Source organism: Electrophorus electricus, chromosome 2 (genome assembly GCF_013358815.1).
Source record: "Electrophorus electricus isolate fEleEle1 chromosome 2, fEleEle1.pri, whole genome shotgun sequence".
Classification (NCBI taxonomy): domain Eukaryota; kingdom Metazoa; phylum Chordata; class Actinopteri; order Gymnotiformes; family Gymnotidae; genus Electrophorus; species Electrophorus electricus.
The window spans coordinates 26,982,724-27,009,037 of record NC_049536.1 but is presented as its reverse complement, the minus strand read 5'-3'; the positions used below and the strand labels follow the sequence as shown (position 1 = coordinate 27,009,037).

Below are 26,314 nucleotides of genomic sequence, written 5' to 3'. Positions count from 1 at the left end.
GCTTTTTAATGACCATAAATATTTTCATAGTGACACCTGGACCACCTGTGCCAAGAATTGTTGATACTACAAATTCAACAGTTGAAATTGCTTGGGTTCCTCCATTGTACAATGGTGGCGGAGATATTCTTGGATATCATGTTGAACGCTGTCTTGTGGGAGATAAGGAATGGGTCCGCAGCACTGAGTTCAGATGCAAGGAATGCAAATATACCTTGACTGGATTAACTGAGGGAGCAGATTATAACATTCGTGTGTACGCTGTAAATGATGCTGGCCATGGAGTCCCAGGAATGACTGAACCTGTTCAAGTCAAGGAACCTGAAAGTAAGTGCTCACTGAAGCCCCTCATTCAAACAATTTCTTACTATGTAGCAAGACTACGCTAATCTCATGTTTGTTTTCCTACCACAGAGGCCCCGGAAATTGAGTTTGATATCTCTGTAAGGAAAGGAGTTATTGTAAAAGCTGGAGGGACCCTGCGCATCCCAGCTGTTGTTGTTGGCAGACCCATACCAGCAGTGAAATGGACCAAAGATGATGCTGAACCTGATAAGGATCGTGTTGTCATTGAATCTGACAAAAACTGCAGCACTCTAAGCATCAAGAATGCTTTGAGAACTGACCATGGCAAATATGAGATCACAGGAACAAACTCCTGTGGAACAAAGTCTGCTTTTATTAAGGTTGATGTAATGGGTAAGTCAGGGTGTCTTTAAAGCCTTTGTATGAGACATTTTGTGATGCGTTTGCTTGAACTCAATGATTGGTCTCTTTACTTTTCAAAAGATGTTCCTGGGCCCGTGGTTGATCTCAAAACGGTTAATGTGACCAAGAAGATGATCTCACTTACCTGGTCTGATCCTCTTGATAATGGCGGAAGTGACATTATAGGATATATAGTTGAGAGAAAAGATGCTAAGATGCATATCTACAGACAACCCCTGGAAACTGCTACATGCAAATGTGACATTATTGGTCTTCTTACTGGTGAAGAATATATGTTCCGTGTGGTTGCAAGGAACAAGTTTGGCCTTGGTGCACCTGTTGAACTAGGACCTGTTCTTGCCATGGATCCTAAAGGTAACATCAGTTCAGCAAACCTGAAATATAAATTGGCCAAAACAGGAATTTTATTTTTAGTTATGCAAAAACAGCAGTTAGTTAGGTACAGCAGAAGCAAACACTCATGGCACTAATGACCCATGCTGACTTTTTGAAATTCCAGGTGTTCCATCTGCCCCAGAGAAGTTTCACTACACTGCAAGGACCAAGAACACTGTTACACTTGCTTGGCTGCCTCCTCGCAGTGATGGTGGTGCACCAATCATAGGCTATTATGTTGAAAAAAAGAGAGAAGATGGTGATGAATTTGAAATTGCCAATCGTCAGATGTGCAGAGAACCCACTGTTACAGTGGAAAATCTAAATGAGAACATGATGTATGAGTTCAGAGTGATGGCTGTCAATGAGGTTGGAAATGGTGAACCATCCAGAATAATCAGTGTCCATGTTCGAGATGATGAACGTATGTATTAATTTTTGTATGTTTCTTGGAAACAAAATGATGTGTGATATACAGTGCATCTCACATATTTGTGTTTCTATAACTGCATTGTAGGTGCACCAATTGTGAAGTTTCTGAAGTACTTCCAGGCTTACAATATTACTGCAAAGAAGGGAGGAGCTATTGATATCCCTGTGGAAATTGTTGGACTTCCTTTACCGACCTATGAATGGACAAAGAATGGAGTTGTTCTTGACAAATCCACAGAGGCCATGACTCTTGAATCAGAGGAGATTGACAGACAAACAATCCACACCAAGATTACCATTCCTGTAACAGTGAGGCCAGACACAGGCTCATATAAGTTATCTGCCAGAAATAGTCATGGAACAGGTCAACAAATTCTCAAAGTTGACATACTGGGTATGACATTTATACTAATACACTTTATTACATGCTAATGTGTTTCCTTCAACTCAATAGCTAATCACCTTTTTGAGTTAAATCAAGCATGCAAAAAATTATCCTTTTTTTAAGTGAAGTATATTGAAGGTTTACATTTTGTTTACTCTCCAGATCGTCCCACACCACCACGGAACATTGTGATCTCTGATGTCAAGGGTGAGTCTTGCTATCTCACTTGGGATGCTCCTGAAGACAATGGAGGAAGTGACCTCACTAACTATATTATTGAGAAGAGGGATGCCAGCAAGAAAAAGTCTGACTGGGAGCAGTTAACATGCTGCGTTGTAGATAGACGCTATGGGGTTAGTATTTTGTGATTATTGATTACACTAACTCCATTACTCTCCCACTAACCCCATCTCACCCCTGCCTTACACTCAGTGTATTTGGAACCAACTGATCCAATATCTATGGAAGTGACATGTTTTACTTCTTTTCTTTTCAAAGGTATATAAGCTTGAGGCCTATGGCACTTTCCAGTTCCAGATCAAAGCTGAGAACAAGTATGGAGTTAGTGATGGTTGTGAATCAGAAAGAGTTGTCCTCAAGGATCCATTTGGTCTTCCTGGCCCACCCCTGAGACCGAAAATTATTCGACACAATCGCTCATCCATGGTAGTAACATGGGAACCTCCAAAGGACAATGGTGGATCAACCATTCAGGGTTACTGGCTTGAGAAAAGAGAGAGAGGAGCTGTGTACTGGACTCGTATTAACAGGGCTTCGATCACAAAGCCAGCTGTTAAGGGTTTAGAGTACAATGTGCAGCACTTAATCGAAGGTATTGAGTATCAGTTCCGTGTGATGGCACAAAATGCTGCCGGCATTGGACCCCCGAGTGAGGCAACAGAAAGTGTGTTTGCCCTTGATCCAAGACGTAAGTGGGATCCTGTTGTATAGATTGTATTATGAAATTGTGTGCAGAATGACATAAATTGTGCTTAATTTTTGTAGATCCACCAAGCCAACTATCAGCACCTGAAGTAAAGGACAAGACAACAAGCAGTGTGACTCTGGGCTGGTCCCAACCAGAGAAGGATGGTGGAAGCCCAGTCAAGGGTTACATCGTTGAGGTCCAGGATGAAGGATCACATGAGTGGAGAAGAGTGAATGAACCTGATAAGCTGATTCCCACTCCTGCATATACTGTGACAGGACTGAAAGAGAATAGGAAATGTAGATTCAGGATTGTTGCTGTAAATGCCGCTGGCGAGTCAGAGCCAAGTCCCAGGACTGCTGACACCCTTATACAGGACATCCTGGGTAAGATTTATATACATTTTAATATTTGTACATATGATTGCTCAATTACCCTGGGATTACCCTGGGCAAATAAAATATTGGGAAAACTTTCTTCCATCATAAACAAAACGTGATTTTGTTTCATCTGTACCAGTGACATTTGGAGGTTTTTGATATTGTCCTATTTTAATATAATCATATATAAGTCAGAAATTGTAGGTTTACTAATTACCATGTTGGGCAAACAAAGACATGCATGGGAATATATTTCACATGTCACTCTTCTCTTACCATTGCATTGATTAAGCAAAGGTTTTTGAGGGAAAAAAAAGATGCAGCTTTGAGCTCCCTTCATACCCTACAGGTGACGAATAGAAGTGATGAATAGAAACCTCATATTTCACATATGGCAACATTTTTCTATGATTAATATGTATGGATCCTCTTTTTTGGTTATATTTTGTTTTGAAACATAACTAAACTTAAAAAAAACTATATAGGAACAGAAGTATTTCATGTAATGAACTTTAAGAATAAATGAACTGTCCTAAATATATTTTTAGATATTTGACTAACCCCCCCCCCCCCCCCCCCCCAAAAAAAAAAAAATAAAAAAAAAATAAAAACAACCTTTACAACCAAAAATTGTAATATGGGGCATTGAACTTTCAATCCATGTATTTTGAACCAGACTACTTTGGTCATATGGTCATGCATATTTTGAGTCCTAAATTGATGCTGACTGCCAATTAGAATTTTCCTCTAAAAATCCTTCTAGTAATGTGTTTATTCAGTTTGGACAACTAACTCCACTGTAAGTTGAAAAAAATGATATATGTTTTTATTTCACAGAGGATCCCATCATTACATTGGGAGTGGACGCTGAAGATCTTCTTTCTTGTCGTGCTGGAACAACCATCAAAATCCCTGCCACCATAACAGGAAAGCCTGTTCCAAAGGTCACATGGGAATATGATGGAACTGCCCCAACAGAGAAGAAGAATGAGCAGCACACTCTTCCAGTGGCTTCACAGGTAGGACCATTTGCTTTTTATAATATTTTATGATGGAAGGTCCCAATACAGTTCCTGTGATATTGAGAAAAAAATATTCCACAGGTCTCACAGACCGATACCACATCAGAAGTTAATATCCCTGAGTGTAAGCTCATACACTCTGGACGCTATATCATTACTGCTTCTAACAAAGCTGCAACAAAATCAGTTAAAGTCCGTGTGACCGTCCTTGGTAAGATCTGTTATTACATTTTTTTCCCTTCTTTTGTTATTGTTTGATTAGATGTATGTTTGTATATCTGTTTTATTAGTAACTAAAATGTTAAACACAAAAAAAAGATTGATTATGTAAAATTCTTTCATACAGATTTTCCTGGGCCTCCAAAGGAACTTAAAATCACAGATATCACACGAAGTACATGCAGACTTACATGGAAGCCCCCAGATAATGATGGTGGTGAAAGAATCCAGAGCTACTACATTGAGAAAAAGACAGTTGAAGGAAAAGCCTGGACAAAGGTTAACCCAGCCTGTGCCAGTCTGTCATTTGTAGTTCCAGACCTTAATGAGGGGCAGGACTACTTATTCCGTATTCGAGCAGAGAATCGATTTGGTATGGGACCTCCTTTCCAAACCTTCCAGAGAACTCGGGCAAAGGATCCCATCCGTAAGTGTAACAAGTCATTCACCCAAAAAGAAGAATAAACATTTTTTAATGATGGCTCAGCTAAATGGCTACAACTTTGCAGGTCCCCCTGATGCACCTACAAGAGTTAAAATTGTGGACGTATCCAAGGGTACAGTGACACTGACGTGGAAACCACCCAAAAATGATGGTGGTTCCCCTGTAACTCACTACATTGTTGAACGCCTCTGGTGGGACTCTAGTGGAGAGCAGAAAGAGTCATGGAGGCAATGCAATAGACGTGACATTGATACCACCACCTTCAAAGTGGAGGACCTACATGAGGGTGCTGAGTATGAATTCCGTGTCAAAGCTGTAAATGAAGTTGGTGCCGGTAGACCATCCTCCACGGCAGGACCCATCATTGTTAAGGATCAGACAAGTGTGTAAAATATAGTAAACTTTTAAAAATCAAATAATGCTTTATCCACAATGCAATAATTTCTGTTCTATTCTATATGTTAATAATTGTATTCCCCCTATGAGTACATAGAGGAACTTATACACTATGCATTATGTGTGCTACCTGGTTACCACACTTGTTGATGCATTAGCATTTCTAGATTGTGCTCCTCTGAACATGAGTAAATTGAAATATCTCTTGTTTTTCTAGGAGCACCTTCAATTGAGCTTGAAGAGTTCATGGAAGTTGAACAAGGCACAGATATTAACATTGTCGCTAAAATCAAGGGATGTCCATTCCCCACCCTTACTTGGCAGAAGGCCCCACCGCACAAACGTGATGACAAGGATGATATTGTATATGATGAACATATCAACAAGCTTGTGTCTGATGATAGCTGCACATTGCTGATCCAGCAGGGCAAGCGTTCAGACACTGGTCTCTACACACTCACTGCCAGCAACAGCCTAGGCAAGATCTCAAAAGAGATGAGACTAAATGTTTTAGGTAAGTGATGCAAATAAACACATTACTTGGTACTGTGTCTTCTAAATATTATGAGCAGCCTGAAAGTAAGTACATATAATGCTTGGTTTGCAATAATTGAGTACCATGTATTTTCACTAACAGGACTTCCTGGAGCTCCTTCAGCACCAATTAAATTTGAGGAGATTCATGCTGAACATATTACTCTGTCATGGCTGCCTCCCATAGATGATGGTGGCTCTAAAATTACTAACTATGTTATTGAGAGACGTGTTGCCAATAGAAAGACGTGGATTCCTGTCCCCGGTGCATCCAAAGAGCGCATATTCACAGTGGAGAGTCTGATGCCAGGCCATGAGTATGTATTCCGCATCAGGGCTCAGAATAAATATGGAGTTGGTGATCCACTTGACAGTGAACCAGAGGTTGCTAGGGATATTTTCAGTAAGTGTTCATATTTAAAAAGAAAGGTTAAATCTTACAAATCAATATCCCAATGTGTATAGTCATTTTTAAGGAGTTAATGTTTTTTTTTTTATAGCTGTCCCTGGTCAATGTGAGAAGCCAACCCTCTCAAGCGTTAAAATGGACTCAATGACAGTGAACTGGGAAGAGCCTGAAACAGATGGTGGTAGTCCAATTACTGGCTACTGGCTTGAGCGTAAAGAAACAACAGCGAAGCGCTGGAACAGAGTAACCCGTGATCCAATCAGGCCCATGCCTCTTGGTGTGTCCCACCATGTCACAGACCTCATTGAAGGATGTCAGTACTTGTTCCGGGTGACTGCCGTCAATGCAGCAGGATGTGGGCCTCCAAGTTTGCCATCAGACCCAACATTTGCCAGAGATCCTATTGGTGAGCACCACCTGAAATGTAATAGGGAAAGTACTATTGTTGATTATATCAGTTTCACTTTTTGATATTTCTGTTTTTGTTTAGCTCCTCCTTCACCACCAACCCCCAAGATTACTGACTGGACAAAGTCAACAGTTGACTTGGAATGGATTCCACCTCTGAAGGACGGGGGATCAAAGATCATGGGTTACTATGCTGAATACAAAGAGGAAGGCACAGAGACTTGGGTCAAGGTATGCCATAAACAGGAAATACTGTGTTACTCACAGTCTTTAATACAACTGACCATACAATTCTTATAGATAATGTAACGCTGCCCCAAGTGCCACAGGGCGTGGAACAAGATGCACAGACTCCCTTGACTGTGACAGTGACATTTATTCACACACAACATAGACAATAACGGTGGCACACACATACAACATTTATGGGTAATATGACTCTACTCTTAACACGTAACAAGGCTAACCCACACGTAACTGAAGACAATACAAGCAGGCGTAACAGCTACACAGACGTTTAACATTACAGAGCGTTAATGACCAACAGGGAGCATACACTGACCGGGGTTTATGTAGACAGGCTAACATGTAACATTAATCCCTATCCAGGTGTACGTAATCTCCGGGGGGTGGTGGTTACAAATGACACGTTACAAATGACACCCCCCTGCATGTGGTGGGCCGTACCATGTGACTCATGGGTGGGAGCGTTCCATGACAGCTAGAATATCAGAGCTGGGTTACAATATCAGGAACAGTCCTAAAATGGTTCTGTTCATACCTACAATACAGGAATTACTTTGTCATAGTAGAAAATATGGGGGTGTAGCTCAGTGGTAGAGCATCTGACTTCAGATCAAGAGGCACACAAAGTTATGTTTGGGCAGTGTTTAAGGTACTTGACTTGTAAATGTAAGGTTGCTAGTTCAAGCCCCACAACTGCCAAGTTGCCACTGTTGGGCCCCTGAGCAAGGCCCTTAACTGTCAAGTTGCACTCAGTCATAATTGTAAATCGCTTTGAATAAAAGTGTCAGCTAAATGCTGTAAATATAAAATAATGTTTCTGAAAGAGTGTTGGTGACCTGTGGCCCCCAGGATTTGTTTCTTGGGATACATGCTTTCTCTTGGCCAAAAACCTACATAATTTTAGGATATCTTACCACAGCTATGCTGACAACGCAGATTTATTAACATTCTACCTGCCGTGAGCACATCAGTGCCTAGACCAAAACTTTCTGCAGCTGAATAAAGATAAAACAGAGATTATTGTTTGGGAACAACAATGAGAGGTACAGACTAGCTGCCTATTTAGACTCCAGAGCCCACAAATCTAAAGAGCAAGCCACATTACTGTACTAAATTACTCTGATCTCAGTTTTAGTTGTCATATCAAATCAGTTACTAAATCAGCATACTATTGCCTTAAGAACATCAACAAGATTCAAGATTTCCTGACTGAACCAGATCTAGAGAAACACGTCCACACTTATTCTAGCAAGGTTGACTATAATGGTCTCCTAGAAGGACTCCCAAAAAAGACAAACAACTTCAGTTAATTCAAAATACAACTGCCAGAGTTCACACTGGGAGCAAAAGAAGGTACACATCCCCAATTTTGAATCCTTACCCTGGCTACCAGTATGTTAAATATTTGACTTAAAAGTATTACTACTGGTCACAAAATCGCTTAATGTTGCAGGACCATGTATTTGATATAGGGCTTTAAGATAAATTAGGAACTAGTCATTCAGTCCTACGCAATACAATGTAGAAAATGACATTGTAAAGACTTAGTATGAAGAGGCTGTGTTTAGTTATTACAGTGTTTTAGAGCATTGTGGAGCCTGTTGGCAAAGAATATTAGAAGACCCTTGACACTAAATCTGTAAGAAAAAACTCCAAATTTTCCTTAACCTGGCCCTTCTAATCCCACTGTCTTGCCTGGTCTAGTTGTTCCCCTTAAGGGCCCTGGGGCATGCTTCTCAGAATTACTGACAGAATCCAAGATACTGAGAAGCATGCACACTTTATTCTTTATTCTTGCTTGCATCACATACACACACACACACACACACACACACACACACACACACACACACACACACCAACACACACACACACATATATTGTTGGCAAAACATCTTACTGAGAAAATGTGAATGACATATCAGGTTCAACATGTTCAGACATAACAAGATGTTCACACTTATCAGATACAGGATGTTCAGACACAACAACAACAAAAATCAGCCATCAATAGCTAGCTCTAACCATGTTTGATGGCCTTTCACATACAAAAAATAAACATAAAGTATGTTCAGTGGACATATCTACTGCACAACCTAACAAAATCTGAGCTAAAAACATTCTTATTTAACCAGGCTTTCAGCTCCTTTTAAATACTGTTCTTATTTAACCAGGCTTTCAGCTTAGTTTTAACCGTGTTTTAGCTCTTGCTCATACATGCACATACATGATGCCAAGCTACTTCATATATTTTCTTTATTATCATTTATTTTCCCAGGCCAAAGAAAAAGAAATTAGAGGAACCAAGTTTGTAATCACTGGATTGAAAGAAAATGGATTTTACAAATTCAGAGTTTTGGCATTCAATGCTGCTGGACTGGGTGAACCAGGAGAGGTTGCTGAAGTTCTTGAAATGAAGGACAGAATTGGTAAGTTCTAATAACACTGGTTCAAGATATTTTTAGTGTTACAGCATGTGTTTTGTACATTTGTATTTAAGCAAAACATATTTCTTTTCATATTCCAGTTGTCCCTGTGATTGAGCTAGATGTGTCAATGAAGGAAAAGATGATCATTCATGCCGGTGGTGTTATACGCATAATAGCATATGTATCAGGTGTGCCTGCACCCACAATCACCTGGAACCGAGATAGTGCAGCTGTTCCACCAGAGGCTGTTGTAGAGACCACATCAATCAGCACCTCATTAGTAATGAAGAATTGCACCAGAAAGCAACAAGGTGTTTATAGTTTAACAGCAATGAATGCAGGAGGAGAAGTGAAAAAGACTGTCTCTATTAAGGTTATTGGTAAGTAGGAGCGATAAAACATCAGTAGGTATCTATAAATACAAAAAAGTAATTGCTATATAACTCCTTTTATTGCTTTCCTCAGATGTCCCTGGTCCAGTTGGCATACCTTTCATGTCAGATAATCTCAGCATTGACTCATGCAAACTGACCTGGTTCTTCCCTGATGATGATGGTGGTTCTCCCATTTCTAATTACAAAATTGAGAAACGTGAAGCTGAACGCGCAAATTGGACGGCATGCTCTTATAATGCTGCCAGGCAAAGTGCTGTGGTTTATAATCTGGTTTTAGGGAAAGGATATTTCTTCAGAGTTGCAGCTGAAAATGCAGTTGGAATTGGTCCATTTCGTGAAACTGCATGTGAAATTATCGTCAAGGAACGTCTCAGTAAGTCTGCGTAGTGTATTTCTATTGCCTTTTTACCCATGTTGCAAATGGTAGAGTACTGAAATACATTAAGTAACAAGGTATGAGAAAGTATGGTAAATAATCTTTTTTTTTTCCATTACTAGCTGTGCCAGACCGTCCCGAGGAACTTGAAGTCACTGCTGTCACTAAAGACTATATTAGTTTAGCATGGAAACCACCAAAGAATGATGGAGGATGTGATGTGACATCCTACATCCTGGAAGCACGCACGATTGGGAAAGACAAGTTTGTCAGATTGACCAAAGAGGAGCTGATGGATAGAAAATTCACATATGACCTCCTCAGAGAGGGTGAAAGCTATGAATTCCGTGTCCGTGCCGTTAACGAAATTGGTCAGGGCAAGCCATCTTTCTGCACTAAAGCAATCACATGCAAAGATGAGCTTGGTATGAAGGCCTGTTTCTTGAAATTACATTACTCATATATATATATTACTGTAAACAATAACCCTCTGATTTCAGCAGCACTTAAAATTGAAACTGAATGGGATTCCATTCCTTTTCATTTATTTCAGAGCCCCCAACTATTGAACTAGACTTCCGTGACAAGTTTATTGTCCGTGTTGGTGAAAGCTTTGCTCTGCAGGGACGTTATTCAGGAAAACCAGCTCCTTCTGTCATATGGTCAAGAGATGATCAGGATCTGAAAGAAGATAAACATGTTCAGTTCAAAACTACTCCCACCACAATGTGTCTTGGCATTATCAAAGCTAAGCGTGAACACAGTGGCAGATACTGTGTAACAATTGAAAACTGCACTGGATCTCGTAAAGGCATTTGCAATGTCACTGTTGTTGGTATGTATTCTTTTTCACCAGTCATGTCTTATTAGTGTTGGTTTACATATATGATATTAATGATCTCTTATACTGTTTCTTGTTTTATTTAAGACCGCCCATCACCACCAGAAGGTCCAGTTGTCTTTGAGGAAGTCCACAGAAATCATATGATAATTTCTTGGAATCCCCCTCTTGATAATGGTGGATGTGAAATTTCTAACTACATCATTGAAAAGAGAGATGTTAACAGGGACATATGGACAACTGTAACGTCTGCCACCACAAAAACAACCTGCAAAGTGCCCAAGCTGGTGGAAGGTCGTGAATACATCATGAGAATTAGTGCTGAGAATATGTATGGCATCAGTGACCCACTGGAATCTGAAGAGATGAAGGCTAAGGATCTTTTCAGTATGTAAAGTAGAGGAAAGTGTGTTTTAGATGTCAGTTTGGTGGGAAAATGTTTTGAGGATTTTAATGTCCTAATTGACTTGTAGGAGTTCCTGAGGCACCAGAGGAGCCTACAGTTAAAGATGTTTTCCATGACTCTGCCCTGGTGATTTGGAACCGCCCTCGTGATGGTGGGAAGCCTATTACTAACTACATTTTGGAAAAAAAGGAGCCCTCAGCTAATAGATGGTCCCGTGCAACTAGAGATCGCATCTATCCTGCAACGCAATATAGGGTACAGGATCTCACTGAAGGTTGTGAATATGAATTCCGTGTCTCAGCAGAAAATGAAATTGGCACCGGAGACCCAAGCCCTCCATCCAAACCTATTAGAGCCAAGGATCCCATTGGTATGTGATTTTATTAAGAATCTATAAATCTATTTTTTTTTAAGTGTTATAACATTTAAGTTGCTAATGAGCATTTATTGTAATTCATTATTGTTGTTTTGAGAATAATATGATTCCTTTAACCAATTAAAAAGCTATTTCTAGTATTGTCTTGAAGGATCTCAATTCTGAGAAAATAGAAAACTCAGTTTAACAAACAAACAAATGTATCTAATAAAGAAATTTAATTAACTGACTGGTTAAGGTTAAATTTACTTTGGGTGTGCAACTTTTAATAATAGATAATAGGAACATTGTATACATACAGTATATATAAAAAAACATATAGTAAGTTTTTTGGTAAAAATCATGGGGATAGTGTTTGAAATATTCTGATAAATTATTTGAATTGTATAGCAATTTAATATTTTACAAATTTGCATTACTTGACTCATTTAGGTAACTCAATACTTGTTTTTTTCTTCTTTTTTTGCAATTGTCAAATTTGTGTTTACAGTTCGGCCTAGCCCACCTGTGCTACCTGAGGCTGTTGACAAAACAAAGGATTCCGTTAGTTTGAAATGGCATGTTCCTCGTCATGATGGCAAAGGCAAAATCTTTGGATACCTTATTGAGTATCAGAAGCCTGGTGCAATTGAATGGATGCAAGCCAATGTGACTCCAGAATCATGCCCAGATACCAACTTTGTTGTGAAAAACCTCCCAGAGGGTGGAGAATTCAGTTTTAGGATTATGGCTGTGAATGCAGCTGGAAAATCAGACCCTGCTTATGTAAAGGAACCAGTAAAAGTGCATGACAGGATTGGTAATTATTTTGTTACAATAATGTATTTATTAATTAGATTATTATTTATATAGGTTAGGCCGATTTTCATGATGTGCATTCTGGATTTACTTTATCTGCAGAGGCGCCAGAGTTGCTGCTGGATGCCAATATGTCTCGTGATCACCTGGCCATGATTGGAACAGATATAACTCTAAGTGCTGTGATTAAGGGCATTCCAACTCCTACTGTGTCTTGGAAGAAAAATGATGGAGAGGTTCCAGCTCATTGTATTATTGAAGTTACAGAAAGTGGAAGTAAACTGCACATAAAGAAATCTACCCGTGCTGACTGTGGCAACTATACCATAACCATTCAAAATATAGCTGGTACAAAGACAGCAACATGCACAGTGCTTGTTCTTGGTATGTATCATGCAAACAAGTGTTTCTTAAAGTGGGGTATATAGATCCCTAGTGACATATTACCTTAAGTGAGATATCACCAGGTGTCTGCCTTTAATCTTTTTCAATTAATTGATCTCAGTGAAGATCACATGCTCCCACATTGGTTGCATAAACCATACTTGAGGCATACCAATTTGATCACAATGGGCACATGTTTCCAAACAATCAATCACAATCAATTATCTGAGCTTTTTCTATTGCCTATTTACAACTGTGTAGACTATTTAAAGTCATAACCATCTGAGTTTGGGAAGAGTTTTTTCATCTGTGTTTTCTTTTAATACTTGGAATCCTGCATCTTAAGTTAGGATAGTGGCCCCATCAATATTATTGGAGGCAGGGTGGGGAGACTGTCTGAGAGTGTAATATATTTATTTTATTTTGTGATTTTTGCTTTTTTGTGACTCAGATAAACCTGGACCTCCAAGGAATCTTGCTATCTCTGAGGTGACAAGTGAATCAGCTTATCTAACCTGGCAAAAACCAGAAGATGATGGTGGGGCTGTGATCTCTCACTATGTTGTGGAGAAAAAAGATGTTGCTGCTGAGAAGTGGGTCCCAGTGTGTGCCTCATGTAAAAAGCTTAGCCTCATGGCTCTATACCTGATGGAAGGTGTTCAGTATTTATTCCGTGTCGCAGCTGAGAATCAGTTTGGAAGAAGTGCATATATTGTAACCAACAAGCCTATCAAGGCAGTTGATCCTCTTTGTAAGTATTACTATTAATACAATCTACAAATTCATAAAAACTGACATATTGGGTGGAGCTAGGCAAGGCTTGAAGGGGGGGGGGGGTGTTAATTGGTTGTATCCCAGGGTTCCATTATAATTAATTTAATTCACTTACATTTAATTCATTAAATCAGCTGATGAGTTTCAGTTGAACTTGTAATTGAAATTCACTCATTCAAAGTGTCCATATAACATTTAATTAACTTTATTTTGGTCCATAATTGTCCCTAAATATATATTAATTGCCCCTAAATCTTACATATAATTTCTCTAGATCCACCTGGCCCTCCAAAGAATCTCCACCATGTTGATGCAGAAAAAACAGAAGTATGGCTTGAGTGGGAGTGGCCTGATCGTACTGGTGGAAGTGAAATCACTGGATTTATCGTTGAGTATCAAGAAGAGGGAGCTGCTGACTGGATCAACTTCAAGACTGTCAGCAGTCCTCACTGCCATGTCACAAGACTTGAGGAGGGAAAAACATATAGATTCCGAGTAAAATCACAAAATGCTATTGGCATTAGCCAACCAGATACAAGTGTACCAATTACTTGTCAGGAGAAGACCTGTAAGATTTATTTAACATTTTTCAAATAGATTATAATGTCCTTTACATAGCTGATTATGTGCAACTAACACATATAATTTGTCTTTGCAGTGGCACCATCTATTGAAGTTGATGTGAAGCTCATTGAAGGTCTTATTGTGAAGGCTGGTAGCACAATTGTACTCCCTGCAGTCATGAAAGGAATACCAGTTCCAACAGCCAAATGGTTAAGTGATGGCAATGAGCTTAAAACTGAAGGAAAATACAAAATTGACACTGAAGAAACTTCAACAGTTTTAAGGATTAGTGATTGCACTAGGAATGATGGTGGAGAATATATTCTCACTGTTTCAAATCCTGCAGGAAGCAAGTCAGTTGCTCTTCATGTAACAGTCCTTGATCTGCCTGGTCCCCCAATTGGACCTGTCAATATTCTTGAAGTTACTCCTGATCATATGGTCATCCAGTGGCGTCCACCTAAAGATGATGGTGGTACGCCATTGATGAACTACATTGTTGAAAAGAAAGATGTCAAGAAGCCTTGGGAGCCATGGTCTGTTGTAAGATCTGGAAGTATTACCACAACAGCTAAGGTTCCACGTTTAGATAAAGGTCGTGAATATATTGTACGCATTCGTGCTGAGAACAAGATTGGCATTGGAGCTGCTCTAGAAAGTCCTCCCACTATCGCCAAGCATATGTTTGATCCACCAGGTCCTCCAGGATCACCAACATGTTCTGATGTCACAGAAAATGCTGTGACAGTGTCATGGACTGCACCAACTACTGATGGTGGAAGTCCAGTCAGTGGCTATATTGTAGAACGTAGGGAGATGACTGGTAAATGGATTAGAGTAAATAAAACCCCAGTCTTAGATCTTAGATACAGAGTCTCTGGTCTGTTTGAGGGCAATAGCTATGAATTTAGAGTTTTTGCTGAGAATGTTGCTGGTGTAAGCAAGCCATCCTACCCTTCAAATCCAGTAAAAGCAACACGCCCAATTACTCCTCCTGGACCACCAAGTAACATAAAATTGAAGGATTGGAGCAAGTCATATGCAGATTTGGTGTGGACGAAGCCTAACAGAGACGGTGGTAGCCCTGTTTTGGGCTATGTTGTTGAGTGTCAGAAATCAGGTTCTGCACAGTGGGACAGAATCGGTAAGGATCTCATCAAGCAATGTGCATTTAGGGTACCTGGCCTTACTGAAGGTACAGAGTACAGATTCCGCGTTAGAGCATCTAATAAGGCTGGGGATGGAGAACCAAGAGAGCTGCCAGAAGCGATGCTTGCTAAGGACATCCTTGTTCCTCCAGAGGTAACTGTTGATGTTGCATGTCGTGACCTTGTAACTATTCGGGCAGGACAGATCATAAACCTTGTGGCTCGAGTTAAAGGCAGACCTGATCCTGAAATTACCTGGACTAAGGATGCCAGACCTTTAGGCAGAGACAAGCGTACAGAGATGATCAACAACTATCCTGTTGTTGAGCTGGTCATTCAGGATGCAATTAGAGGGGACTATGGAAAATATGCAATTCAGGCTAAGAATAGCAGTGGTCAGGCTCAAGCTACAATTATTGTTAATGTGCTTGATACACCTGGAGCTTGCCAGAACTTGAAAGTTGCATATGTGACCAAAGACTCCTGTATGGTGTCTTGGGAAAATCCAGAGGACAGTGGTGGTACTGAAATTACAAATTACATAATTGAATACCGTCATCCCAATCAAAGGACGTGGACACTAGTTTCATCTGATTGCACCAAACGCCTTATAAAGGCTCCACTCCATGAGAACTGCGAATATTTCTTCCGTGTGAGTGCAGAGAACAAAATTGGTGCTGGACCACCAACAGAAACAAAAACAGCAGTCCTTGCTGTTGATCCAGTTGATAAACCTAGTGAACCAGAGAATTTCCATATTTCAGAAATTGGGAAAACATTTGTCTTCCTCAAATGGAAGAAGCCAGAAAATGATGGTGGTAGCCGCAATATTACATATCATGTTGAAAAGAAACCAAAAGATGCAGAGGAATGGGAAAGACTTCATAAAGGTGCTATTAAGGAAACATATTTCATGGCTGATAGATGTATAGAAAACCAAATATATCAGTTTAGAGTACAAGCAAAAAATGAGGGAGGTGAAAGCAATTGGGTGACTACAGCAGAGGTTCTTGTAAAGGAGACACTAGTTGTACCAGAGATAAAAGTCAAGTTGGAAGGTGTTCTTGTAGTCAAAGCTGGGGATTCAATTCCAATTGAGGCAGAGGTTAAAGGCAAACCACAACCTGATGTGAAATGGATTAAAGAGGGTGACACTGCAGATATTAGCAGAAGTCCTCGACTTCAAGTTGAATCTGGTGTGAACTTCTCTAAATTCCTGCTCTTAAATGCAAAACGCACAGATACTGGAAAATATCTTGTCAGTGCAACAAATGCTGCTGGATCCAGCACAGCTGAGGCTAAAGTGAATGTTCTTGATAAACCTGGACCTATTAGAGACCTGAAGGTGTCTGGGATTTCAGTGGATAGATGCAAATTGACATGGGAAGTACCTGAGGATGATGGTGGATGTGAAATCTATAACTACATTATTGAAAAATGTGAGACAAAGAGAGGTGTCTGGTCCATCCATTCCTCTGCCGTTGTAACCAATTCTGCTAATGTAACTCGTCTCATTGAAGGAAGTGAATATATCTTTAGAGTAAGAGCAGAGAACAAGATGGGAGCTGGTCCTGCTGTAAACACAGAATCTATTGTTGCAAGGACCCAGTTCAGTAGACCAGATGCGCCAGATGTTCCTGAGGTGACCAAAATTACAAAGGATGAAATGACAGTTATATGGTGTTCTCCTGACAATGATGGTGGAAAACCTGTCACTGGTTATATTCTTGAGAAGAAAGAAGAACATGGTGTTAGATGGACTCCAGTTACTAAATCTCCTATTGCAGCAACACATATGACAGTAACAGGGCTGTTGCCCAATCATGAATATCAGTTCCGTGTCAAGGCTGAGAATGAGATTGGAATTAGTGATGCAAGCAAACCATCTAGAACATTCACTGCAAGAGATCCTGTTGGTATGTATAATTACTATTCAGCACTTATCTGTACTTACTATAATGTGCTATAGTAAAAAAAAATCAATCAATCAATTTTTAAAAATTTCTATTATTGTTCAAGCAACAATAATCATTTCTACATTTGCAGGGCCTCCTGGTCCTGTCAGGGACTTAAAGGTTACTGACAGTTCAAAGACATCAATCACTCTTGGGTGGACAAAGCCTACACATGATGGTGGTGCTCCACTCATTGGATATGTTGTTGAGCTCCGGGTCAAGGGTACAGGCAAGAAGGGAGATGAAGGATGGAAGCGGTGCAATGTGGCAGCCCAGCTGACTGGCACAGAGTTCACAGTCACAAGTTTGGATGAAAATCTTGAGTATGAATTCCGCGTTTCTGCACAAAACCAGATTGGCTTGAGCCAACCAACTAATCTTGAGGGAGTGGTCTCACCACGGGATATCTTTGGTGAGTTTGTATGAGCAAGTGCTAACAAACCTCAAGAACACACTTTTAACTTTGCACAAAAAATTGTTTTCACTTAAACAGTAATATTTATATATATTCTTATCTTTACTTAAACAGAGGCTCCTGAACTTACTTTGGATGCTGAACTGAAGAAAGGTCTTACAATTAGAGCAGGATGTCCAATACGATTAGTTGCAACTGTGAGGGGACGACCACCACCTACAGTGCTATGGAGGAGGATGGGAATTGATAATGTTGTCAAGAAGGGTCATGTGGATCTCATTGACACAATGACATTCCTTGTCATCTCTGACACCACTCGCGATGATTCAGGCAAATACTCACTGACTGTAACTAGCCCAGCAGGGGAAAAGGCAGTGTTTGTCAATGTCAAAGTACTTGGTACGTACAACACAGACACCAGACTATTGTGAAGCATTATAGTAGCGTGATCATTGTCATTAAGATGTTTCTGATTCATGTCATTTAAATCTTGATAGACACACCAGGGCCTGTTGTTGGCCTGGACGTCTCAGACATCACAGTGGTGTCTTGCAAACTTTCATGGTCCCCACCAGAAAACGATGGGGGCAGTGAAGTGACTCATTACATTGTTGAGAAGCGTGAAATCGATCGCAAGACTTGGGCTACAGTTAAAGCCAACGTGGACAAAACAACATTTAATGTCAGTAATCTTGTACGAGGAACAGAATATTACTTCAGAGTCACAGCTGTAAATGAGTATGGTCCAGGAGTTCCAAAAGCCACACCAAGATCCTATCTGGCCTCTGATCCTATTAGTAAGTATCTCTTTAGATTCTATTGTCAGTGAACTAGTTTGAATGTTGTAGCAGAGTCTGGAGTGTCTTTGTTAATTTTTTTTTAGGCAAGCCTGACCCCCCCCAGAAAGTTGATGTTTTGGAGATTACTAAGAACAGTGCAAAGGTGGGATGGGTGAAACCAATGAGAGATGGTGGAGCTAAGATTGATGGTTACATAATTGAGTACCTTGAACTTCCTAAGCCTAAACTGCCCAAAGAACCAGTGGCAGGTGAAGGTGAGAAAGAGCCTCTTGTGGAGCCTGTGCCCCCACCACCAAAAGTCATTGAGAAAGAACCAAAGGAAGGAAAGAAAGAAGAATGGACACCATATACTGTAGTCAAAGATTTATGTATCTCTGTGGTTGGGCTAAAGGAAGGAAGGAAATATCGCTTCAGAGTGGCTGCACGAAATTCCATGGGAGCTAGTCTTCCCACTGAAACAAAAGAAGCATATGAGATCAAAGAACAAATGTGTAAGTGTCTGGGTTCATTTTGTATAAGGTCATCTGAGCAAATTATTTAACTCTAAAAACTTTGTTTAATGCTTGTTTTTCAGTGGCACCCAAGGTTATCATGCCTGAGCTTATCACTGCAAAGGCTGGAGCAAAAGTGAGAGTTGAAGCTCTCATTTCTGGAAAGCCAGCACCAGTGTGCCAGTGGAAGCGTGGAGATGACAATGTGGTCCCCTCAAGTCGTCTTGCAGTGCACAAGTCCCAGAACTTGTGTGTACTCATCATAAAGGATCTTTCAAGAACAGACAGTGCTCAATATAGCCTTGTTGCGGAGAATAGCTCAGGCAAAGTGGAACAAGTTATGAAAATTGTTGTTAGAGGTTAGTATTTCTAATTATGTGATGTTGAGTTGACAAAAGTTGTTTTTTGTAATAAAGCTCCTGATTATCATTAGTTACAACTGGCTATTCAGAGCATATAATGAATATGAATTTTTTTTTTTAAAGATATTCCTGGACCACCTGAGCCCCCATTTGAAATCAGTGACATTGACTCTGATGCCTGCACACTTTGTTGGAATAAGCCACTCGAAGATGGTGGTAGTAATATCACTAACTATGTTGTGGAGAAATGTGATGTTACCAGAGGTGATTGGGTAACTGCCGTTTCCAGTTGTGGCAAGACTGGCTGCAGAGTTGGAAAACTTGTTCCTGGAAAGGAGTATATCTTCCGTGTTCGTGCAGAGAACCGCTTTGGCATTTCAGACCCCATTACATCTGAAAGGATGATAGCTAAATTCCCCTTTGGTAAGACGAAAATTTGACATATCCACTATTACTTTTACAAAAAGTTTTATAATGACATGATGCTTAGAAAATACAATTTATTTTAATGTTTCAGATGTTCCTAGTGAACCCTTGAACTGCCGCATCACAAAGACAAACAAAGACTGCATGTTTGTGGCTTGGGATAACCCTGAGTCTGATGGTGGTAGCCCTATTACTGGATACTACATTGAACGCAAAGAGAGGAATAGTCTCCTTTGGGTTAAAGCTAATGATTCAGTTGTTCGCACAACTGAGTATCCTTGTGCTGGCTTAATTGAAGGTCTGGAATACACTTTCAGAGTATCTGCAATTAATCGTGCAGGACAAGGTAAACCAAGCCAGAAGACTGATTTTGTCACAGCAAGAACCCCTGTGGGTAAGTTCATGCAGTACACGAGTGAGTCTGCACTTGCTTCTGTACTGCAATTTGTATTAACCTGAAAACATATTTTTGTATGGTGTTGCAGACTCTCCAGGTAAACCAGAAGTACTTGATGTAACCAAGACAACAGTGTCACTGATTTGGAACAAACCAAAGCATGATGGTGGAAGCAAGATCATTGGTTATTATGTCGAGGCCTTGAAGCTTCCTGGAGACAAGTGGATCCGTTGTAACATAAGCACTCAAAATGTACCTCGGGAAGAGTACACAGTGTCTGGATTGGAGGAGGGTGCCCAGTACCAGTTTAGAGTTATTGCAAAAACAGCAGTTAACATTAGCAGGCCATCTGAGGTCACAGACCCTGTTCTAATATCTGCAGAGAATGGTAGGTCTTTTGCCAATGAATTTGAAAACAGTCATGCACATTATTTTTACTATAATAAAACACCACTCTTTTTGTTCCTCACAGTACCTCCTAGAATAGAACTTTCAATCCAGATGAAGAAGATGTTACCACAGAAAGCTGGGTCTGATGTTTGCCTTGAAGCTGAAGTTTTTGGCAAACCAATGCCTAAGGTCACATGGAGCAAAGATGGAAAAGTGTTGAAAGCTGATAAGGAATTGCAGATATCACAGAACAGACACCTATTCTCGCTGAACCTTTCTAAAGTTTCAAAAATTCATACAGGAAAGTACACTGTTCTTGCTGAGAATGCAAGTGGTTCTAAGACTGCAGACATACAGCTCACAGTTTTGGGTGAGTATCTATTAGTATGATATAGTACATTTTCAACTTAAAATTAGCACAGAATGAAGCATTTATATTGTATATGGTCACTGAACAGGATTTATGCTGCTATGTTATGTGAAATTTTTATTGTCCATTCTGTAGATATACCTGGTCCACCTGCTTCTATCAAACTTGAAGAGGTGCTTTCTGATCGCATAAAGTTGAGTTGGACAGCGCCACTTGCAGATGGTGGTTCTCCAATTACAAATTACATTGTTGATAAGCGCGAGACTAGCAGGGCTAACTGGGCCCAAGTTTCTGCCAAAGTCAGTGGTGCTGTAACTGAATTATCTGTGGAGAAGCTGATTATGGGCCATGAATACCAGTTCCGTGTTCGAGCTGAGAACCGATATGGAGCTGGTAATGCCATCATGTCAGATCCTGTTGTTGCCAGGAATCCTTTCAGTAAGCTGTCTCTTCTCTTAGTTTGATATTAAGCCTGTTTTTTGAAAATACATCTATGAAGTTTTTTTTAATGTGTTGCACTTGTCATTATAGCTGTTCCTGGAGCATGTGATCCACCAATAATTACAAACATCACAAAAGAGAAAATGACTGTGAGCTGGAAGGAACCCTCTAATGATGGCAACTCTGCCATTCTTGGATACATGATTGAGAAGCGTGAAACCAAGGAAATCAACTGGACAAAGCTAAACAGAAAACCACTGCTAGAAAGAACGCTTGACGTCACAGGTCTCTCTGAGGGAGCTCAGTATGAGTTCAGAGTTATTGCAGTGAATAAAGCTGGCCTTGGTAAACCCAGTGAACCATCAAGTGCTGCTGCTGCAGTTGACCCTCTTCGTAAGTTTATTTTCAATGGTATCCAGGTAGATATCTGAATTTTTATATTTTTATTAAAATTCTATTTCTGTTAATATCTATAACAATGTCATCAACAGAACCACCTGGCCCACCAGTTTCCCCGAAGGTTACTGACACAAGTAATAGCACTATTAGCGTGTCTTGGACTAAGCCTGCATATGATGGAGGAAGTGAAATTTTGGGCTACCTTGTCGAATGCAAGAGAACCGATGCAACAGACTGGATCCGATGCAATGTCCCAAAGAACCTGCAGGACACATACTATGTTGTTACTGGACTCTTACAGAAATCAGAATACCAACTGCGTGTTAGTGCAGTGAACAAAGTTGGCTTTAGTCAAACATGTGAAGTCCCAGGAAAACATTTCGCAAAGGATGTGCTTGGTATGAATAAAAGAATGATAATGATTTTTAAGAAATCTGAAAAAAATGTATTGTTTAAATAGTAATGGTATTAATAGTTATGGTAAAAAAATTATTTTTAATAAATAGTATTAATTAATGCATTAAAATTTTATCTTGCTTATGAGAATTGCTGTAATTAGTAGTTGGGGCATTTATATTTGGTGCATACTTTATTCTAACCCAAAATATACCTTTTATTTTCATTTCAGTTGCACCTGAGGCAGAACTTGATGCAGAGTTGAAGGATACTTTGGTGTTACAGGCTGGCACTCGAATGAAACTTCATGCCAAAATTAAAGGTCGTCCTATGCCAAAGGTCACCTGGGCCAAGATGAATACCAACATCAAGAACCGACAAGGAATTGTCATCAAAGTCACAGAGAGTGACACAATGGTTTATGTGGATAGAGTGAATCGAAATGATGCAGGAAAATATATTCTCAACCTTGATAGTGTCAGTGGTATGAAGATGTACACAGTTGTTGTCAAGGTTCTTGGTAAGCTCATGGGTGATCATGGGTGCCCTTAATTAATTTTTGAGTTTTGCAACATGAAAATACCTACAATACTGATTTATTCACTACAATGCAGATACCCCTGGTCCACCATTAAACTTAATGGTGAAAGAGACAACAAAAGATAGTGCATCCATCTTTTGGGACGAACCACTAATTGATGGCGGAAGTGAGATCACAGGATATGTTGTAGAAAAACGTGATGCCGAGAGAAAAGCATGGTCCAAAGTATCAACCACTTGTGACAAAACATTTTTCAATATTGAAGATCTGGAACCTGGTAGATCATACTACTTTAGAGTCATGGCTCAGAATAAGTATGGGGTTGGTGAACCTGGTGAAATAGCAGATGCTGTCCGAGCCTCAGGTAAGTAATGTAATTTTTAAAAAATATTTTCAACATGGAATATGCAATTATAATTTCACTATCAGTAATATTAGTTCACTGTCAGTATGAGGGCTGGATGGCTAAGTTAAATCAAACATTTTTCAGAACAACCTGGACCAGTCATGGACTTCAAGGCTTTGCTTGTAACCAGGGATTCTTGCACTCTTTCATGGAAGAAACCTATTTGTGATGGTGGTAGTCGAATCACTGCATATGTGCTTGAAGTTCTTAATGGTGAGGACAAATGGAAGGAGCTTCTAAGATCAAAGAACATGCAGTACAGTGCCAAAGATCTTGTTGAAGGAAGGGAATACAAATACAGAGTAATGGCAACAAATGATGCTGGTGTTGGTCCAGTGAGGGAGCTCACCATTGTGGCAAAGGATGTTATTGGTGAGTGTAGTTCTCTCGCATATGAGATTTGATGTATTAGTTTATTGGTTTATTGATTTTTATTATTAATATTATATTTTTCTATGGTGCAGTTATGCCCAGCTGTGATTTACGGGATTTGCCGAACTTGAATTACATTGTAAAAGAAGGAAGCACCGTTCGTCTGAAAATTCCCATCACTGGTAAACCTGCCCCAACAGTCTCATGGAAGAAGGGTGAAGAAGAAAATTTGACAGACACAGGAAGAGTCTGTGTGGAATCTACTGCTGTTAATACCACTTTGTTGATTCGGGATTGCCAGAGAAGTGATGCCTCAAAATACACCATCACTCTTCGTAATAGCGCTGGTTCAAAGGAGTCCTCTATATTTGTCAGAGTTGTTGGCAAACCAGGAATTTGTACAGGACCTATCAAGTTTAAGGAAGTTACAGCTGATGGAGCCACTTTGAAATGGGGTGTTCCTAAAGATGATGGAGGATCAGAAATTACCAATTACATTCTTGAAAAGCGTGATTCTGTTACCAATATGTGGGTAACTGTTTCCTCAGCAGTGGAGACCAACACCTATAGAGTGTCAGCACTCCATGAAGGAACAGAATATATTTTCAGAGTTTCTGCAGAGAACAAATATGGAGTTGGTGAGGGTCTTAAAGCTGAACCTATGATTGCCAAGCATCCATTCAGTAAGTATACTTATATTACACATATAAGTATACATGTAGTCTCAAATACTCACAGAGTTGCATTGTATTTTCTTAACTTCCATTCAAAATTTTCTGTCAGACGTGCCAGATTCACCCCCTGCACCACAAATCATGAGTATGTGTCATGATTCAGCAACCTTGGCTTGGTCTGATCCAAGAAAAACTGGAGGTTCACCAATCACAGGTGAAAATCTATTTATATTATATGTCTTAACTATAAAACATAGTTTAAAAATATTTATTTAATAATTGAAATACATGTGAAATGTTCTCTTTACAGGTTACCATGTTGAATTCAAGGAAAGAAACAGCATGTTATGGAAGAGAGCTAATCCAGCACCTTTAAAAATGAAAGAATACAAAGTCAAAGGCTTAACTGAAGGTCTGGAGTATGAATTCAGAGTGATGGCTATAAATTTGGCTGGTGTTGGTAAGCCAAGTCCTCCAGTTGGGCCAATAGTTGCCTTAGATGCTATTGGTAAGTACAGCCTGTTTCTAAGTATAGTGTCCACTCAACACAGTTTGACTGTATAGTTACATTGTAAGTTGCTTTAAACCTGTTGGCCTATTTTAGATCCTCCTGGTAAACCTGATGTGATTAGCATCACAAGAAGTACTGTGACACTTCAATGGACTGAGCCTCAGTATGATGGTGGACACAGACTTACAGGCTACATTGTTGAGAGACGTGACCTTCCTGCCAAAGTCTGGGTGAAAGCCAACCTTGTAAATGTTGTGGAATGTGCATATACTGTAACTGATCTGCAGGAGGGTTGCAAGTTTGAATTTAGAATCAGAGCCAAGAACGCAGCTGGTGCAATAAGTCCACCATCTGAGCAAACCGACACTCTTATGTGCATGGATGAATATGGTAAAGCAAATCAAATATATCTTTACTTATTATGTTACTACAGTCATATGTTTTGTGGTTGTAGACAAATATGTGCTTAAATTACTTTGTCTTTAACCCACAGCGGCACCAGCCATTATAATCGATCCAACAGTAAAGGAAGGTCTTACAGTCAGAGCTGGAGACACAATAATCATTAGAGCAACAAGTATTATAGGCAAACCAACACCAATTTCAGCCTGGTCAAAAGGAGGGAAGTACTTCAAGCCATCAGATGTATGCCAAATTGAAACTACTCCTACCTCATCTACTTTGTCAGTCAAATATGCTAGCAGGAAGGATTCAGGGGAGTACACCATTACAGCAAGCAATCCATTTGGTGTCAAAGAAGAGAATGTAAAAGTGACTGTTTTGGATGTTCCTGGATCCCCAGGACCAATTGATGCAAGTGGTATCTCATCTGAAAAGGTTACACTGACTTGGACTCAACCTCATGAAGATGGTGGATCAGCAATTGAGCATTATATTCTAGAGAAGAGAGAAACAAGCCGTCTTCTTTGGACCATTCTGGCTGAAAAGGTTATTGACTGCCACTTTGTGGCAAATAAACTAATCCAAGGAAATGAATATATTTTCCGTGTTTCAGCTGTCAATCGTACAGGAGCAGGTGATTTTTCGCATTCAGAGCCAGTGAAGATGGTGGATAATTATGGTAAGTAACAATGTAAACATAAAAAAAACAGTATACAGTCCCTATTTGTACCTGGCTTCTAAAACATTCCACTTTGTAGGTCCCCCAGGCCCTCCAGGAAGACCAGAAGTGGAAAATATTGGTGGAAAGACTTCAACCATTACATGGAAGAGACCAGCTGATGATGGAGGAAGCGATATTTTAGGTTACATGGTTGAGAAAAAGGAAAGGAAGGGCATGAGGTGGTCACGAGCGACAAAGAAACCAATCCCCAATCTTCATTTTGAAGTACAAGGCCTCACTGAAGGAGCTGAATATCAGTTCAGAGTAGCTGCTGAGAACAAGGCTGGCTTTGGGGAACCCAGCGAGCCATCTCAACCCATTACAACAAAGGTCATGGCACGTAAGTAAATTCATTCTTAAACCAGTATGTATTCGCTACCATTTAATTTTGTAATTTTGCCAGAGCTGTATTTAAATTCACATGATCTGTGAAATCTAACATTTCA

The 26,314-nt window shown here is 39.9% G+C and overlaps 1 protein-coding gene across 1 annotated transcript in view; it reads left to right on the top strand.

Annotated features, from left to right (window-relative positions):
• The window catches only part of ttn.1 (titin, tandem duplicate 1), a 143,468-nt gene that overhangs the window by 73,826 nt on the left and 43,328 nt on the right, over positions 1 to 26,314 (top strand). Inside the window, exons 127-175 of the mRNA XM_035536429.1 lie at positions 31 to 327; positions 415 to 699; positions 790 to 1,083; positions 1,229 to 1,528; positions 1,622 to 1,930; positions 2,084 to 2,274; positions 2,420 to 2,849; positions 2,927 to 3,235; positions 4,067 to 4,248; positions 4,333 to 4,462; positions 4,598 to 4,897; positions 4,980 to 5,297; positions 5,529 to 5,825; positions 5,949 to 6,248; positions 6,346 to 6,660; positions 6,745 to 6,893; positions 9,187 to 9,337; positions 9,436 to 9,717; positions 9,803 to 10,105; positions 10,231 to 10,533; positions 10,662 to 10,943; positions 11,037 to 11,336; positions 11,423 to 11,725; positions 12,222 to 12,530; positions 12,632 to 12,913; positions 13,365 to 13,664; positions 13,962 to 14,255; positions 14,346 to 17,315; positions 17,446 to 17,766; positions 17,884 to 18,168; positions 18,267 to 18,566; positions 18,653 to 19,060; positions 19,144 to 19,419; positions 19,546 to 19,845; positions 19,940 to 20,242; positions 20,334 to 20,633; positions 20,718 to 21,005; positions 21,141 to 21,443; positions 21,537 to 21,839; positions 21,938 to 22,243; positions 22,474 to 22,761; positions 22,856 to 23,146; positions 23,273 to 23,560; positions 23,653 to 24,243; positions 24,344 to 24,448; positions 24,545 to 24,742; positions 24,839 to 25,135; positions 25,239 to 25,826; positions 25,906 to 26,208. Of these exons, the coding sequence (XP_035392322.1) occupies positions 31 to 327; positions 415 to 699; positions 790 to 1,083; positions 1,229 to 1,528; positions 1,622 to 1,930; positions 2,084 to 2,274; positions 2,420 to 2,849; positions 2,927 to 3,235; positions 4,067 to 4,248; positions 4,333 to 4,462; positions 4,598 to 4,897; positions 4,980 to 5,297; positions 5,529 to 5,825; positions 5,949 to 6,248; positions 6,346 to 6,660; positions 6,745 to 6,893; positions 9,187 to 9,337; positions 9,436 to 9,717; positions 9,803 to 10,105; positions 10,231 to 10,533; positions 10,662 to 10,943; positions 11,037 to 11,336; positions 11,423 to 11,725; positions 12,222 to 12,530; positions 12,632 to 12,913; positions 13,365 to 13,664; positions 13,962 to 14,255; positions 14,346 to 17,315; positions 17,446 to 17,766; positions 17,884 to 18,168; positions 18,267 to 18,566; positions 18,653 to 19,060; positions 19,144 to 19,419; positions 19,546 to 19,845; positions 19,940 to 20,242; positions 20,334 to 20,633; positions 20,718 to 21,005; positions 21,141 to 21,443; positions 21,537 to 21,839; positions 21,938 to 22,243; positions 22,474 to 22,761; positions 22,856 to 23,146; positions 23,273 to 23,560; positions 23,653 to 24,243; positions 24,344 to 24,448; positions 24,545 to 24,742; positions 24,839 to 25,135; positions 25,239 to 25,826; positions 25,906 to 26,208 (17,127 nt within the window). The remainder of the gene's footprint in view (positions 1 to 30; positions 328 to 414; positions 700 to 789; positions 1,084 to 1,228; positions 1,529 to 1,621; positions 1,931 to 2,083; positions 2,275 to 2,419; positions 2,850 to 2,926; positions 3,236 to 4,066; positions 4,249 to 4,332; positions 4,463 to 4,597; positions 4,898 to 4,979; positions 5,298 to 5,528; positions 5,826 to 5,948; positions 6,249 to 6,345; positions 6,661 to 6,744; positions 6,894 to 9,186; positions 9,338 to 9,435; positions 9,718 to 9,802; positions 10,106 to 10,230; positions 10,534 to 10,661; positions 10,944 to 11,036; positions 11,337 to 11,422; positions 11,726 to 12,221; positions 12,531 to 12,631; positions 12,914 to 13,364; positions 13,665 to 13,961; positions 14,256 to 14,345; positions 17,316 to 17,445; positions 17,767 to 17,883; positions 18,169 to 18,266; positions 18,567 to 18,652; positions 19,061 to 19,143; positions 19,420 to 19,545; positions 19,846 to 19,939; positions 20,243 to 20,333; positions 20,634 to 20,717; positions 21,006 to 21,140; positions 21,444 to 21,536; positions 21,840 to 21,937; positions 22,244 to 22,473; positions 22,762 to 22,855; positions 23,147 to 23,272; positions 23,561 to 23,652; positions 24,244 to 24,343; positions 24,449 to 24,544; positions 24,743 to 24,838; positions 25,136 to 25,238; positions 25,827 to 25,905; positions 26,209 to 26,314) is intronic.